The 17,609-nt window shown below is 34.0% G+C and overlaps 2 protein-coding genes across 6 annotated transcripts in view; one reads left to right on the top strand and one right to left on the bottom strand.

The window, feature by feature from the left end:
* The window catches only part of LOC124168760 (biotin--protein ligase), a 46,965-nt gene extending 41,277 nt beyond the window's left edge, over positions 1-5,688 (top strand). For all 3 annotated transcript variants that reach the window (XM_046547040.1, XM_046547039.1, XM_046547041.1), the window contains one exon: positions 61-5,688. In XM_046547040.1, the coding sequence (XP_046402996.1) occupies positions 61-238 (178 nt within the window). In that variant the 3' untranslated portion in view covers positions 239-5,688. The remainder of the gene's footprint in view (positions 1-60) is intronic.
* Positions 5,689-10,666: 4,978 nt separating this feature from the next.
* Positions 10,667-17,184, bottom strand: LOC124169318. 3 transcript variants are annotated; one of them, XM_046547900.1, is made up of 6 exons: positions 16,880-17,184; positions 16,471-16,656; positions 16,070-16,306; positions 15,832-15,968; positions 13,106-13,616; positions 10,667-10,961 (listed from the first exon to the last, which is right to left on the bottom strand). In XM_046547900.1, the coding sequence occupies exons 2-6, from the start codon at positions 16,597-16,599 to the stop codon at positions 10,842-10,844; spliced, it is 1,134 nt and encodes a 377-aa protein (XP_046403856.1). In that variant the 5' UTR covers positions 16,600-16,656; positions 16,880-17,184; the 3' UTR covers positions 10,667-10,841. The 3 variants fall into 3 exon arrangements, with proteins under 3 accessions (XP_046403856.1, XP_046403857.1, XP_046403858.1); XM_046547901.1 differs by having other exon boundaries at positions 16,471-16,653; XM_046547902.1 differs by having other exon boundaries at positions 16,471-16,601.
* Positions 17,185-17,609: the final 425 nt, after the last annotated feature.

Genomic DNA, 17,609 nt, shown 5'->3' with positions numbered 1-17,609 from the left:
TGTCCCTGGATAAAGAAATAAGTGTCACATTTCGTTATAATTATGAATCTTCATTTACAGTGATGCTGAAGTGCGGGTCTCCTTTCCAAGTGGTCAGACCCAAAGTGGAATCATTACTGGGATTGATACATTTGGCTTTCTTCAGGTGAAGCCGTCTGGAAGTAGCTCCGTCTTTACGGTACACCCAGATGGCAACTCATTTGACATGCTGCAAGGTCTTATTATACCAAAAAAATGAATTTAAACATTGTAAATGTTGATTCGGTGGTTCGGATGGGAAAATTTGTTAGAGGTTAAAGTGGTAGAATATATCTTGTTTCCTCAATCTTGTGCTGTGATGGAAAATATGCAAGTTTATTTTGAAATGTTTTTAAGCAAGTTTATTTTGAAACTTGGTAATGAATGAGAAGGCATTATTGGCTTTTTTGTGAAGACCAATATTGGAACAAAAATCGTTTTTGTAATTGATATGTGATAGTGTTGTTTCAAAGATAAGGATGTGTAGGTTTGGGAAGTCCCTGTCCATTTTTAAAAAATGGTATTTTATTTAATTTCTTTTACACTTTCCTAAGAAAAGTGATTTGAGTTAAACTGATTGGAAGCAAGCCTGAATATGCAGTGTTAGGTTATTATTTGTGATTGAATGAAGCCATGTTGTGATGTTGTTGCATCAGTGCATTAGTCCAAACATTAGTATAAATAATGTATGTATATGTCTAGTCGTTCTGAAGTATTGGAGGGTAGTGTGTTAATGGTGCTTTTAAATTCTTTTGCCACTAAGTACTTGTGTTTTAGCTCTCCAATTGTATTCTAGCTTGGCAAAGGGATCTTTTTTATTGTTGACTTTATAGGCTTTAATGTTTGCTTTTGATAGCCCTTGCTCTTTTTTTTATATTCTCACTTTTTGTTACTTTTTTATGCTTTGTGATTTCCAATGGTTTCTGTCCACGTTGTTATTTTAGAGTAAGCATTCCCAATTTCTCTGCTTGTAAAATTTGAATTGATCCTTTCTGTTCACGCTTTATAGATATTCCTTTGTGTGAACAAAGCTGACAACAATTTTTGATCTTTTGTTATCCTCTTATACTTTCTTTCCCTGTTGATTATTATTCTTCTGCTTTTATTCATCTTAGCATTTCTTTGTTGATAGGATTGTTTCCTATATTTTAGCTCCAAATCCCCTTGTAGCAAAATTTTTAATAAATGTTCACTAAGGCTAGTGTTGCCTGTGCATTAATGCCTCTTATGGTATTCAAATTTTGAAATTATTTTCTGATAATGATTTTAATGGGTGAAAAATACATTTTCATGTGGTGACAATTCAGCCTAGGTGTTTTTATGGAAGGCATGTTGTTAATGACAAAATGGGTCCATTTCAGACATTGATTCCAGAAAATGTCTTAAAATGTTATATCCATGGAGTTATAATGAAAATTTATCCATATTTATCAATTTTAGTACTATAACGCAGGTGTAATTAACGAAGGATATCACTTTTCTACACTTGTATGATTGAAAATTCTTTGTAGTTACAAAAGAATAAGATATACTAGTCATTGTTGTTTCAGTCTTTCTAAACTATTAATTTTATTTGATATCATCTTGAACATGCATTCATTTTAGTGGCATTTGAATGGGTGGATTTAATTTAGTTTTTGATAGAAGGGCTGCTATTACTATGGAGAATTGTTTTGGTAATTTACAAGTCTAGCATCATTTGGAAATGCCTTGATAGATTTCTTGATGAGCATAGTGTTGTATTGGTAACATAAACATCTTTTAATTATACAAAGGACATTGTTATTGTTAGTCTGTAACATTCTTAAATTTTATGCACAGAATAATTCTCAAAAATGGAAATAGGTGTCCTAATTTACATGACATACTTTATTTCACAATGTTGTTTATTATACTATATAGGGGTAGACCAGTTCCACTTTTTTGTCAGTTCTGATTAAGGTTCATATCTAAGCATCGGTTCTTGGTTCTGGATTTTTAATTGTTTTAATTCATCATCACTTAATTTTCAATACCTATTTATATTTTTTGTTATGGTATTATGAAAACTACCAAATATAGCTCATCAGTTATTTTTTCACATGATTAAATTCACAGCATCATTCTATTTAAAATATGTAGTTTAAATTATTTTGATGTAAGGTTTTCAAATAAGGGTTTGCGCAAATTATTTCAATACGTATTCATTTTGACTTCTATTCCAATTCTGGTTCTCATTGCTTAAGAACTGGTAGAACTAATAAATGGAACAGGCCTATCACAATTCTATGTGCAGAACTCAAACTGATACATTTTTTCCACCCTCGCAGTTCTTTTATTCATTCTATGAAAATTTTTCTGCTTGGAATAAATTTTAAAAAGAAATATGTGTATCAGATAATTGTATTTTTATCCAAGCAATTCAGTTTCTATCTCGGCTTGTATACTAAATGTCATTCATAAGAACTCTGAGTCAGGCAGGGGAAATGTATAGCACACGAGTTTTGAACCCAAGCTTACATATATACACGATTCACCTCCTACCCCTACGGCCCACAAATCTTAGCTATTTTATGCATCAATTTTAGTATTATTTTGCATGAACCCTTTCAAGAATTTAATGACAACTTCAACTTCCACGAATCATTTCTAGCTTTCAACTAAGAATCATGTTTGAAAAAAGTACAACAAAATTTTTAATCTAACAGAAATAGGAGTCATGAAGTGGTGCCTCTTACAAAATGATAAATATTGCAATGTTTAGATGGATATTGCATTTATGTGTTGCTTAAGGAACAGGCTCTTTCAAAGAAAAAAAATGAAACTTAACTGCCCATCGCTAATCTATTACAATTTTAGAGTTTGATTTTCCCCTGGTTTCAGTTATGGCAAGCATTCCAACCTTCCATTATGTTAATGTATGTTCTATAAATCAAATATATTTGAGTTAATCGTTGAATCAAAGAATTCCATAGGGTTAAAAATGAATTTCCAATCCTTGACCCATCCTTAAACTAAAGTCATTGTAACTCAATATAAACTGAAATTTCATAAGATTTAGAGAATCATTTTGCCCTTGATGGAAATGGGTAAAGAGTTGAAGTCTTTTTTCTTATGTCTCTCTAAGATTTTTTCTGTGGATTGTTACATGAGGGACTTGCTATGCTTTTAAAGGATTTTTCATTTATCAATTCAGAATTTTCAGTGTCAATCCCATATTACAGATAATGAGTCATGAATCAAGTACTTATTTCATTACATCTTGTATCAATTAGATGAAAAATTTTTGGATGTACAAAAGTCATGTTTTGAAATGTCTAATGCCATCGTCGCATCTTATTTCTATGAGTACATTACCAAATCCAATCAGCACTCATATCCTCGTTGCAAACTTCACCCCTAATCAATCCTATTTTTTTATTCCCTCGTTGAAAATTTGCATAATATTTTTTTATAATGTTGAAAACAGAGCAGTATCATTATGCATATATGGGTTGTTTTTGTTGTTAGCATATAGCTTATTTTTGTGTCTCTGAGTTTGGGGAAAACAAACCTACCCAATATAAACATTATTAAGAACATCACTTTGTAGTGCCATGTTTTCTAGTGCTCTTCTTCATTGTTATGAAAAATACTGCACCTTCATTAATTTTTGTGTGGTGCCAGTTAAATAATATCTTTTTTGTTGCTTATTTAGTTATGCTTCTTGTTGTGGTTTGTATTCTTATTAGATTTTCATTCTTCTGTGGTTTTTTGGTCATTTATATTAACTTTAAATCAACTATAATTTTGTTTATCCCTGCCTTCTTTCCTTGAAAATACTCTCTCCCTGTTATTGACAATAGCCAGTCAATCAACTTTTAAAAAAAGAGAAATCTGCATTTATATGTATGTTATCATTCCTTAATTTTACTTGCAGTATCAATTCTCCTTAATTTCTGTTTAAAAACTCAATTATCTATGGCACTTTGACGAATTTTCACCTATGTTGGTTTCTTGGTTGTAAATATAAGTAGCTATTATTTTGCAAATAAATTATTGCATATGGTAATGCTGCTAGTGTAGACATGTTCATGACTTGGCTTGTGCCTCATGCACTCCTTTGATTTAACACGTCTTCCAAATGTGTCCTTCAGGTAAGGGTCCACTGCCCAAGGTTCTCTGTTGTCCCTGTATTTGTTATATTTTAACTACAAGGAATGGGCCATAAATGTCACTTTTATTCCTATATTTTAATATTATTGAAAGTGAAATTTATTCATGTATCACTCTGTCTACCTTGAGGTGCATCCTACATTAGTATATATCAGAATATTCTATTGATGTTATCGGAATGCATTTCATAGTTAGTGTTACATAATATCTTCTAGCCTCCTTCGTTAGTATTAGCTGTTGAACATTATGTTTAAGCTTACCTGATGGAACACCAAGGCTTATTTTTATTGTTGGTGGGTGGTTTTGTAAATGGTGAGCCTTTATTGTAAAAGACCAATGGATGCCTCAACTGCGGGTAACTTTGAAGTTTCAGGGGGTTTGATTTTTCTGAATGTAAGATCTCGAATGACATGCTCGTCACGTACAGCCTAATTGTAAATTGCCTTATAAATGATAGAACTTGCAATTTGGCCTTGTTTTAGTGTTATATCCATGCCAATTTACCTACTCTGAATCTTGGAAATCATAAAAATAGTAGGATGGCATCTATCTTCACATGATTGAATAGGAGCACAAAAATTTAGTTCTGGTTTGATGCATAGTTAATCAACTGTCAACAAAAAACCAATGAAGTATTAATTGTTTTGCAATAATGGCCCTTTTACAGCTAGCACTTACTAAGAATTATATTTTTTGGAATTGTATTTATTTGAGTGACGAGGAAAGATACATTAATCATGTTTTATGAATTAAGTTATGTAGCTGTTTTTGTCAAAGTGATCATATGAGGTCTTAATCCATGGTTAATTAACCTTTATTCATTGAGTGGTAAGAGATAGTTGTCATTTTTGCAGCATTATTTCCAAAGCTTCTTGAGTCCCTTAAAGGTTCATGTAACCTAGTATCAATTACCGCTATGCTACAATTTAAGCCATTCATGGGTGATTACAAACCTTGAAATTGCCTTTAGTTCTTTGAAGAATTGCTTCTAATACACTAACACGTAATATTATTGCCGGCCTCTGTGGCGGCAGGGTAAAGTCCTTGCCTGCCTAACAAGAGGTGGCGGGTTCGAGTCTTAGCCTGGGAAAGTTACCCCTATTCAGGGCATGGTTGTTCGTATACATGCAATTGTTAAATTTGTTGAATAATCCGGTACAAAATGGCCAATGTGAGCTGTATTCGGGGGTTTGGGAATAACATTTAAATTTAAAAAATATCAGCTTGTTCAAAAGGTATATTTAGATTTCATTTATGGCAAGAATTTGGCTAGACTCATCCTTTAAGAAGATATATATATATATATATATATTATATCCTTATAAATCCATGCTTTCTTATCAAAATCGTATTATTTTACGTGAAAAAATAATTTGGGGAGGTAGCTACAAACTTAATCAGCTACTAGGTATTCTGGAGTATGTATTCAGTGTCATTGCTAAGTTTCTTTTTGAGTATTGTGTGGGTATGCAGGATATCAGCCAATTTTTGTGTAGTTTCATTTTCAAATTATACAGCTTTCATTTTATTATGGTCTATTTTGAGTGATTAATTCATTTTCCCCTTTAATAGCAGACCAATTGTCCATTGTCCTGCCCTATCCAGTGGGTGCAGATACAAATGTATCATCCATGTCTATTTTAGGGAGCCTTACTGATCTCTTTTGCAACCTAAGACTTAACATGTTTTCACACCTACCAGCAGTGTCTGGCATCGGCACCAACTATAGACTATTTTGACGCACACTGATATTGCCAATGCTGGCAGTCAGTTTGATTTTGGACATGATGTAGGCGAGACTATTTAAATATAAAACCTCATTTATGAGAAAGTCAGTATCCATGTGAAAGGGTGCGTTTAAAAACATTGAACTGGACTATCGGTGATGGCATTGGCATCTGACTTGATGAATTTTTCATCAGCTGCTCTTGTTGGTGCCGGTGCTGACATAGGTGCTGAACTGGACATCTTGTGAAAGCTTCCATTTGACGGCATAGCATATGGCAGTGCCAGTGCATTTGAAAATGGTATATCCATATTTTAAATCATTCTATTTCATCTGGGGTTTTTCAAAACTTTTGGAAACTGCTTTTTTTTTAGGAACCATTTAAACATCCAAGGCAGCTTGTTTGAGTTTGAATGGCTGTCAGAGACATTTATGGCTAAAATTTGGTGGGACTAGAGCCTCACCAAATTGAGAAATTGGTTTTTTGTAGGCAAGAAAATTACTTTTTTGTAAGTTCAATTATTAATTTAATAGGGTATGTTGCTACAATGAAATTGTGAAATCATGTCGTGACTACCTAATTTCATTATATACTAAATAAAATGAGGGAAGAAATGTTCATGCTAAACTCCCCTACATTTTCGAAGGTACTGTGATGTTTAGATAAACTACAGGAATGAAATGCAACAGTCAGAACTAATAGCATGACAGTGATAGTACACTTAATTCTTCTAGGCCCTGATTAGCAATGAAACACAAGCTTTTCTGTAGAACTTGCATGTTTTCTATGTAGTCAGTACATTTCAATTTCTCCAATCAAGTCCACAGGGAAAGAGCCATCCGCGATTCCAAAGGCAATGTCTAATTAAAAGTGATTTCTCTCTGTGTATTGAAATAAACATCGCAAGCTGAAATCATTGGTTAGCCTGAAAATAATTATGAACCAAACGGAATGGATAGCTGGGGAAAATATGATTCTCCCTCATATATTCAACATTATTGAAAAAATGTTGTATCAGTATCTGTAAATGAAAGAATTTCTGTGATGAATTTCTTGATCCAGTCATTTTCGTGGTGATATAAAGACTATAGTCCCTGCATAGTGTTACAGTCAGTCAATATATAAGAAGAAATTATTCCATTAGTCGAATATTTTTCATCCCATATAGACCCAAATCATTTAAGAGTCAGTGAAGCATAGCAAGATATTTTTGAGGAAATACTTTGGATATTAACCCTTACGGTGCCAGAGGGCCGATCCATTGGCCTGGGGGGGTATTGCGAAGAGTGCCAAGGGCCAATCTATTGGCTGGATTTTTTTACACTCACGCCTTTTATTTTTTGTGTTTCACGTAGCTTTGGTAACTGTTTTTAGTATCTGTCATGCTTTAACATACCCGTTATTTTTGGAAGCAAATAAAAAAAAAATAGTTTCTGAAAATGCATATTAGGCTTTGTGTAAATTTTTAAGTGCAAATGTACAAATTTACCAAAAAAAAGCCCTGGCATTCTTCAGCATACCGGGCAAAATAGGCTGGCACTGAAACGGTTAAGTTGAAAATGAGCTAATGTGTATTATTTGCTTATTTTTTTTAGAAACAACAGTGTTAGTAATTTGGGCTTAAATTACCTGCTGGTGAAAGTTTCAAACTTGACTTTTTCATCCCATGGTACTCGTTAAATTGATTGTGTGCAATTATCTGTATATGCTTCTGGAAAGGTGTAGTGCGATTAAATGTGTAGATTTGGTAATAGTGATAATTTTGATAAAAAAAATTGAAGAACATGTTCGCTTTGTTTAATATCATTCATTGGACATTGATATTATCAAGAAGTGTTGTATTGTGGATTCCATTACTTTTTTGTGAATGGTTTGAAGCAACATATGCATGGCCTTTTAATTAAGAATCTCCTGTGAACTGTCATTGTATGTGTTTTAAATTCATTGTTTAACTTGTTAGAGCATTAACCATAATCTGTGACCCTCTTGAAGGGCATCATCATTAAGATTTTGCTGCTCCTAAAGGTGGTCCATCCTGAACAAAGTATCAGTAAAAATGTGCTTTTGACTTTTAATAATGGCCTTATGTATGTCATTGGATGTAAAACGCCATCTGCCTTGAATGCCAAAACAGTTTAATGGCATCTTGTTGTTTACTTAAATTTTGTACTTAAAGTGTTTGACCATATGGTATTTTAATAACTTCATTATTTTCAGTTAAATTCTACAAGTATTCACAATTTACAGTGAATTTTATGGTTGTGCTAGTGGTAGGTAAACGATTATAATTCTATCTACAAGTATATGTAGGCATACGTAGTTGTCTACTTGTTGTCTAGTTGTATTATTCTCTTAGTACCGATATTGTTATTTGAAGTAATAGTTATTTTTCATTATAATACCACATTTCTTATAGAACTATTTTTCTGAGATTTAGTTCTCTTGGGGTATATAAATAAATAAATTGTACTGGTCAAAAGTACCTGTTCAGAAAATGAGCAGAACTAGATGGATGGGAAAACGTGTCACTAGAAAGATTAAGTATTAAATATGCACAGTTTAAATATTTAACGTTAAATACTGGTTTATTTTTGTGAAGAGTTTTGTTTCCTGTTCCACATTTAATGATTGTTAGTATTCAGTGTATAATTATTGGTGGTAGAGTGTAATTCACCTCTTAGCTGTAATGATCTGTTCTTACAATCAAAACATCACATAAACATGTGTAACACAAGGAAATTCCTAATTGATTGTCGCATGTAAAAATTCTATTATTTATTTGATAATTTATTTTGGAAGCTGTAAGCTGAAATGTAAAGTGTGCTATTTGTTGGGAACATAAAAGTATAATTACATAGAATGCATTTGAAACATTTCATAATTTTTCCTCTAACATCTACATGTATTGAATGAGTATTTTTATTGATTCAAGAGCATGATAGCTTCATGATACTATAAACTTAAATCATACGAGTAAATCTAACTACTTTTGATTAATGATCACTCTTTATATTTTTTTGCCAAATCATTGTGAATAGTATCTATTTGTATCAAAGTAGCTTCTATATGCATGATTGGATGATGTTTCTTGTTATTGTTCCAAAATGACTAACACCATTGACTTTTTGAAGACATTGATATACTTTTTATGGTATTTAATGATGTCTCTGAGTTTTTGAATGCAGTATCTGTCAATAGGTAATTAAATTGCAGTTGATAAATCATGGATTTTCAATTATAAATTTACCCTTTGAAACAGCCTCAATAATAAATGCTTCAGAGGTGGAAGTTGACCTTGGTTGTAGATCATCCGTACGACGTTTCAACTAATATCCATTGTCATTCTTTGGTTGGACGAAAATTATAATTTATGCATTGCATTAAGTCAAGGTGCATAGTAGAAGAATGGGTAGAGCATTTGGCTGCTGATCGAGGGGTCCTGGGTTTGAATTCTGGGTGAAGCCCTCTGACACCCTATAACAAAACCCTCCCAAGTGTGACCCCGGGAAACAACCAGCTCCCTTACCATGAATCTGTGTAATACTCATGCTGGTGGCTTAGTTTGGGGTTTGCTCTATCCTCGCCTATCCTGACCAACCTTTGGGTTGAATCACTAAGTGAAGGAGTATTTTATCACTTTGATCATAAAATCAACCTTAACACTTTGTAGTCCTCTTACGTGTTCTTGCATTTTGATTATCGACTCCCTGCAACAGAATTATTTTGGACTATTTGGTTAAAGTTCTAGTTCTTGCAAAAAAATTAATAATATGCATTAAATAAATATAAACTTATGTTAAAAATGTGTATATAAAAACATACAATATGCAACGTACGAAATGGTTTCGTAGTCGCTCAAATTCGAACTGACTAGGTTGGGGAGACAGATGGGGTCAGAATTAAATGAATACAAGACAGCCATTCAGAATTACCACATTGTCCCACAAGGGAACGCATATATTGAACTAAGAATAGAATACATAGTGCCCTTAGGCGAAATACCGTGATACAATCATTGCAATCTTGCGGCCATAGACGGGTTGAGACAGGAAAAGTTCGTCACTGCAGAGCTCCTAGTCGGTGCGTGTCCGAGAGAGAAGAGAGGGTGTCCGCCCACCTGCCAAACTGCCGGCACGAATTGAGGGGAAGTCCCTAGCTAGCGTAGGGAGGGGGGAGAGAGGGGAAATGCAGAAGCGTAGATGACAGCGATTGGCTGGCGGGATTTTAAATTGGAGTTTCTCTGCGAACATGAGTTGCTCGTAGAACAAGAGTGGCGAGGGGACATTATGGGGGAAAATATTTTTCACTATTTTGAGACAAAATTTTGGCACAAATAGTGCTTGAGTTGTGTGAGTTTAATTGTATGCTTATACCTTCCCTGCAAAAATGCTAAAAATGGGGGACCTCAAGAGCTAATCAAATGTAAAAGCATCGGACCTAGAAGTGTTAAGGTTTGGATACATCAAACACCAGTTTAACAGTATCTCATAAAACCTGTTGCAAGGGAAGAATTCAAATTGTATGAATTCCTTGTATCCTAATCATCAAAATAATTAATGGAATTGGTGTGATCATGTATATTACTGGCCAAGCAGTAAAGTCAAAGTTATTTGCGTTATCATTCAGTTGAGGTTAATCAGACAATAAAAAATTGGCTTTAAGTGGAACACCACAATACATGTGATGTATTTTGAACCTACTGCGAGAACTGGATTTGAATTGATTTTAATTGCCACAGGGCAAGATTTCCCTGGGCTCCCAACCAGTGAATGAACTTTATATGTCAATTTTCTTGAAATAGTATTAATATTTATTATTTTTTAAATACATACTACAATTATTTGTGCATATTTACTCATATCACACTTATTCCTCACAAGTTGAATATAAGTATCCCATAATTAACAGTGCACATAATTATTTTAAAGGCAGATATCATTTTGTGGTACAATCCAGTGTCCTTCAGTCATCTTCTATGTGTGACTGAAAGTGAGCCAACAAATTCTGAGATGGAGTAAGAGTCGTATTGCATTTTGGGCAGTGGTTTGGATCAAACTGCAATCCCTCTATGTTTAAAGTTTCCTGGAAAATTGCCAAAATAAATGTCAAAATTAAGCAATTAAACTCAATTGAAAAATACAATGCATGGATTTATAATTAGTCAGAATCAATGATAATCAAAATTGGCACAAATTGAACTATTGTGAATTATTCATTTGTTGATTGCTATACAACTGATGGGCATAATTTATAATAATAATATTTGCTGTTCTTCCTGTCGTGTGACGTAGAACTCATCTTTTACATAAAATAAAAACATTGATTTTAAATGTAAACTAAAGTAATGTACGGTGATGTTATGAAAACATAAGTATTGGATGCATTAGACTTGACTTGAATAACATAGATCCCGACTCAATCTTGAGTCCTCACTCTCTGAGTCAAAATGACATGGAGTTCGTATTTTAGAAACTAACCTCAACTCAGCTCTTATTGGGCCAGAGTAATTGTGATAAAGTGTACAAAATAATATATACATATACCCTGGGCAGGATTTACCCAAAGTTACGCTGTAGGCACCTCTCCATTTAGCACCCCTCCTCACTTGAGCCCCCCCCCCCCTCCTCCCCAATTTTTATGATATGGCACTCGCATGAGGTAAGGCTCGGAAAAAAGGAATAAACTGATATATGACTGACAGCATAAGTTTATGCTTGAATTTTTATGCAGGGAAAACAGACAATTCAATTAAAGAAAAGCAGCTTGGAGTAAAACTACATGAAACAGTTTAACTTTTATGCAACTAAAATACTATATGGATACCCTTTCCAAAAATGATGCCCAGCCTTAATTCACACAACAAAAACAGAAAATTAAATTCAAAAATAAAAACATTATGTACTGCTGTTACTGAACGAGCTGCCGCCCTTGAAGGCATCCCTTGGACTGCGATGCCCCTCGGAATGTGCCTATTTTGTCTTACAGTAAATACGGCCCTGCATATGCCTAAACTATTTTCTTTCCTGGTTTCCTGCTCATCAAAAGCTAGCATGGCTGAAGTATAACATAACATGTGCACAGTTTTTTTTTGCGAGAGATATTTCATTTCTTCTGGGAATCAGGCTTGATAAAGAAGAACTCACTTAAAATATTCCAGATTTTGACCAGCAACAAGAATATTCTCTCTTCCAAGAGTCTCGCGTGTATGATATTTAGTATTTACTGGTAACCAAGCTGGATTATTTTTCACTAGCATACGACATTACGTAATATACATGTAAGGGGATGGAATATTACCCAGAGTTTCAAAGATTTGCCTTCCTGGTGCCCTAATTGACAAACTTCAAATAGCTTCAGCAGCTTTTTTTGTAAAGAGGGAGTTGTAGAGGCTGCCCAGGTATCTCTAAAAAAAAAACTAATCTGTACATTATGTGGGAGTCGATGTTAGCATAGTATACCGTTTTTAGTGTGGTAATAGTTGTCGTTGGCCTAAGTATTCTAATCATATAAATACTAGCAGCATCCTTGCTGGTTACATGTTCAATTTGTCCATTCAGTTGAGGTCCTCTGAGGTGATGGCCCAAGAATTTTACTGTTGGCGAAGGTTGTGTTGAATGTTTATTTTAAGTTGGCCATGGACTGCATTTAGATGGAAATATTTAGAATGAAATTTCATGAAGGATATTTTATTGTCATTCAATGAAAGATTATTTTCAAGATGCCATTCGACAAGAAGGGATATGTGCATTATCGAGTTTTTTTGTGTTTCAAAAAAGAAAATCTTAATGGTTGGTATCAGTAGTGAACTGATTTTCCTGATCAGATATTATGAAAAATAATTGATTAAGACTAAAGGATGATATAACTATTTTCAAAATATCACTCAATGAAATGAGTTTGCATATAGATGATTATAAAAACAATAATTATTACTCGTAAAAGCCCTTTTGCTATGTACTGGCTCAATACACCTATTATTGACAATTGCAATGAAGACAACCGTATTCTACGTAAAGCAGTTTGTGGATTTATACCCTTATACAAAGTTATACCCTTTGCTGATAAGGGGTTGGCTGATTTTAGAGCACATTTGCGAGTAAAAAAAGTGCACCTTATGGGGCTGGTAATATGATATTTTATTTTTTTTAAATGCTGTTATTACCATGAAATCTTATTACGTATAGTCAAATAATATCAACAAAACTCGTGATGGAGAGATTACTCACCTTTGTTTTAGGAGTTGTCCTCTTGATTTTTGTGTAATTATCTTTACTACCTTCAATTTCAGAACTGTCACTTGGATCTTCTGAGCATTTCTTGCATGTTTTCTCCCAGGAGAATTGAGTTTTATTTTTCCTCTCAGAATTGCATTTCTCGCCACTTCTAGTGCTCAAATCTGATTTTTCTTTGGAATTTCCAAGAGACCATTTCAAGTTGCCATACATTTTCAGGACATCATCGCCAAAAAGATTCTTGTCTATGTACTTGTTGTTCACATTTGATTCATCATTGGATAATTCTTCATTATCCATCCACATTGTTCCTGCCCCTCCAAAATGGTCTTTCTTCCCTTTGTGGAGTTTTTTTACTGCCTCCAACTCACTGTCTCGTAATCTTTGTTGATTTTTAGCTGGATAAGTTCTCCTTTCACAGTTATCTTCGATCATCTCTTCTGTTGTTTTCTCCAAATGCACAGTATTAGAATTGCTTGGATAATCCTTAGAAAGTGATATCATCCTAAAACCAGGAATTGTAAAAACATTTTGTAAAAAATAATAAGTGAAGTGCCTACTTAGGGACTTGGATATGTTTATTGAATTATAATAGTGATTGAATAGTCAAAATACGGTTGAATTCAGAGTGGAATTTAAAATATTACTGAGCAGTTTAGATTTGATGTAGAAGCCATTGAATTTATTTCTGTTCAAGGTTATTCAGAAATTTGGGGACATTAGGAGGGGTGTCTTTTGGGGGAAAGTCCATACACAGAAAATTATCCTGAGGGTATTTCAAATTGTTGGGATCTGGGGTGGTCTGGGTTGCTTGGGGGCCCTCAGCTGGCGACATGATGGGCCCCCCTTTACCGATGGATTTGAAGGTTATCCCCCAGATAATTTTAGGAAACTACATGCCCGAAAAATGAATTTTAACGCTATTGAGGCCGTTAAAAAATAGATAAAAGTTAATAAAAATAGCAATTTCTTAAGAAAAAATTATGATAAGTGAGAATTTCACAGCTTAAAAAATTTAGTAATGTTTTATAGTTCAATTATCTATTTAATATTTTTTTCCTTGAATCTGTACTGAAATCTAGAAAAACCACTAAAATAACCTTTACCCCTCCAAGAAAGCTTAAGGTTCTCTTTTATCTTCTGACAAATATATTTTATTAATTTTTTATGTGATATTTTTACACTGAGTATGTTCTAATTAAAGCAGCTAATGAAAATGAGAATTAAATAGTTGTGTAAAAACTTTGTTTTAACTAATATGAGTATTTTTTCATAACGCTCATATATCATATACGCTTAAGGATGGACACGAGCATTCTGGGGGGCCCCCTAAGCTCAGGATCCTCAGTGATCACCGATCAGTCCACCACTGGTTGGGATGGAGTAAATCAGGGTTATATCATCTGGGGAGAGTTCACCACAACCAGTCTTAGGATTGTTAACTAGTGATGATGATAGTATGGCGTAGTTAGATAAGAGGTATGGGAACACTCACAGGAAAATGTTTACACCCCTTGACCCCCAAAAACTTTAATTGTAAGCAATTTAAAAATTGAAAACCTTCATAGTAAAGATGAGGGTGTAAGCTTTTTTTTTAACTTTTGCTGAGATGTCTAGGTAGCCTATATAGGTATGAATTTGGTCATGCTAATTTTCCTGTTGATGAAGAAAGTGAAAAATAAAATTTTAATAAACTATGAAAAAGCTCAGTCTTAGTACTCTATAATTTGAGTGAGAAGTAAACAAATGCAATAGGGTGGTTTCCTATTATTTTTTTTCGCCCTTAATCAAAAGATTATTACTCCTGGAGTACGCATTTCACGCTTTTAGATTTTTAAATGACGATATCTATTTTTTGTGATTAAATGAAAAGTGAAAATTTTCAAGCGCACGAAAACGCGATGGCTAAGTATGAATGCTGGGAAAACCCCGTGTGACATCAGTCTGGTTCCTGCTGCCGCATTGTGAGGTGACCTTGGGGCAAGGATGTGTGCGCCGCTGCGATGCAGGCTGCTAGCAGGTAGCAGAGTACCCAGCTATAGTAGGTAGCGTTTGGCCTAAATAAGGATTATTAATACCTTATCAAATGAAGAAAACTTTCCGACCATAGGCAGTTTTAATAGGTGACTATGTTTCCTATGGTGAGATGTTTCCCTGAGCTATGTGCCTCATGCATGCATTGGTAATCCCAGACAATGTAAAACTCCTATCTACTCGTATAGAAACTAGGTCCCTGTGATGTCACGTGGAGTGGCATCGCATGGGCACCAATCTGGCCTTTTTCAGATGAGGTTAAAATTGACCATTAACATTCGTCTAAACTAGGATTTCTAAAACCAAATAATGTGAACATTATGAATACACAAATGGTGGGTAACGAATCGCAATCAATGCCTTTCGTTTTCTTTGATGAAGGAAACTACCCTATTGAGGCTATATTATCACGCCACGTAAATATGCTTAGCAAAAAACTCATGCGGAATGATCATCGTCTATGAGTTTTGGCGAGTCAGTTTACTACATTCAATAAGCCTAGTGCTAAAATTTATGTGTGTTACTCGTAAAGACATGTGTGTTGTTGTAACAAGACCTAGGAATGGTACAGCACGAGAGAAGAAGCTGAGTTTTCAATGAGAGCAGTATTGTCACCACCTAATTTGCTGGGGAACTTTTTTGACCTATAGTATATATTACATGTATTCTATCATAAAATACAGCACCTTGTGCATTTCCTTTTCGGTTTTTCAAGATGTCCAGAATAGCTTTGCTTGTCACACATAAGTGTGATATTTTCTTTCAATTTGGATGATTCAGAAAAGATTGCATCATCACTTCCTTGTGGATCACTGCTAATATGCTGAAAAATGATAAAATTTTGTATTGAGTTCATGCAGTAATGATAAAGAAATATTGGCCAAAAGATTACAGGATATGTCAAATTTTGCCTGAAAAGGTTACCTCTGTAGCTTCAATGAAATATGTTTCATGATCAAAAGATTTATAACTAGCATTTGAGATAGCTGAGCCTGTAAGAGATGGTACATTTGGCAAGGTAGGTGGATTTCTCCCTCTTGCTAAATTGTGTCTGAAGATGGCCTCTGAATTAAAACTCTTATTCCAAAACTCAAAAGATTGTTCCAATTGAGTTAGACATTTGTAGCATATAGAACTAGGTAATCCATCTCCATATTCAACCTTAAAAAGTTGTGTCACAAATAGATAGTGATTATTTCAATCATTAAAGAATGAAGTAAGCGTTAATCAATTATTGTTATTGAAGGAATTATTTTGACATTTGAGATGACTTATTGTAGTTATATTGAAGGAATTATTTAAAATGTGGAATGGACTGAATATACCTTTACTGGCAAGCATGTTTGCAGCTTTGCTAATATATGCTTATGATGTAAATCTTCTCGGAATATATTGAGCTGGAAACTATCATGGGCCATGCACAAACGACATTGATAGGCACCCAGGGCCTCCATCACTTATACACATTATAGGTACAAATATTTGCCATAAAGAAAATATAAATGGAGCTTCTGTGAGAAAAAAGTTATTTAAACTTAAGCAATAGAAAATTTTCCTTTCATATTTCCAAAATTTTAAGAAACTCTACATTTTAAGTCGCATGAGGACTGGTGTGTTGGAAATAATTTTTTTTAATGGAAAAGCGATTTCTCGTTCGCGTAAAAAGAAATTGCGGTATATAAAAAGCATTTTTGTGAATTATATTTATCCATTTCAATAAATAAAAATACGTACCGATTAAAACCTCGTATTAATACCAAGTTAAGGGAAGGCAGGCAAAGGTCGACCTTGCAATGTATTTTAAATGTTGCGGTGTTGCGTATTTGGGTTAACCACGTATTATGCTTGTCAATTGTTATCGCGCCTTGATGAAAATTATGAAAAAGAGTACAAAAGCTTGTTTGCTATGTTGCTAAGCACATAAAAAGATGTTTTCTTTTTAGCGAAAATAATTTAGTACAGTGATTAACTCCAAAGTTGATCTCGTTAAGTCCTGGTAGAACTTTAAGTGGAGCGTAGAGGACCCAAGTGGCTGAGATAATAGATGGTATAAAAAAAGGTGACAGCTTATTTTAAATTTAATTGTAAATGAACCGATGGGTAGCATCTAAGTGCTTATATTTTGATTAGCTGTACCATGTTAAACGATATTTCACCCTGAATTCCTTGATAGCGATATCGTAAGTTAACATTTCGTGAGTTTGTAGGAGATTAGCCCTTCGTGGGAATTGAAAATTTAGCTATAGAGATGCCTATTAACATCCTTTATATTTCGAATAAATGATTAAGTAGTCGCCAAAACATCCAGATTTCGTCGCCTATGGAGTGTTCCATTTGAGGAATAGCAACGTTTTCTGATGTCTCGGCGAATCATCTCCTAGGCGAGTAGTAGCATCATAGCTACTGATGTTATTTAGGCTTTGAGTCTTTTTTAAGCCTTTGCATATTGTATTACTTTAATGTG

Source organism: Ischnura elegans, chromosome 12 (genome assembly GCF_921293095.1).
Source record: "Ischnura elegans chromosome 12, ioIscEleg1.1, whole genome shotgun sequence".
Classification (NCBI taxonomy): domain Eukaryota; kingdom Metazoa; phylum Arthropoda; class Insecta; order Odonata; family Coenagrionidae; genus Ischnura; species Ischnura elegans.
The sequence above is the reverse complement of the archived record's forward strand: the minus strand, read 5'-3'. Positions and strand labels throughout refer to the sequence as shown.

Bases quoted from the DNA above. Each gene is read 5' to 3' on its own strand.
- LOC124169318 (XM_046547900.1), bottom strand. From the start codon at position 16,599: ATGGAGGCCCTGGGTGCCTATCAATGTCGTTTGTGCATGGCCCATGAT. The intron at 15,969-16,069 runs GTAACCTTTTCA...ATCATTTTTCAG, and splicing joins ATTTCATTGAAGCTACAGAG to CATATTAGCAGTGATCCACA. The intron at 10,962-13,105 runs GTGAGTAATCTC...GCAATTTTCCAG, and splicing joins GGACAACTCCTAAAACAAAG to GAAACTTTAAACATAGAGGG.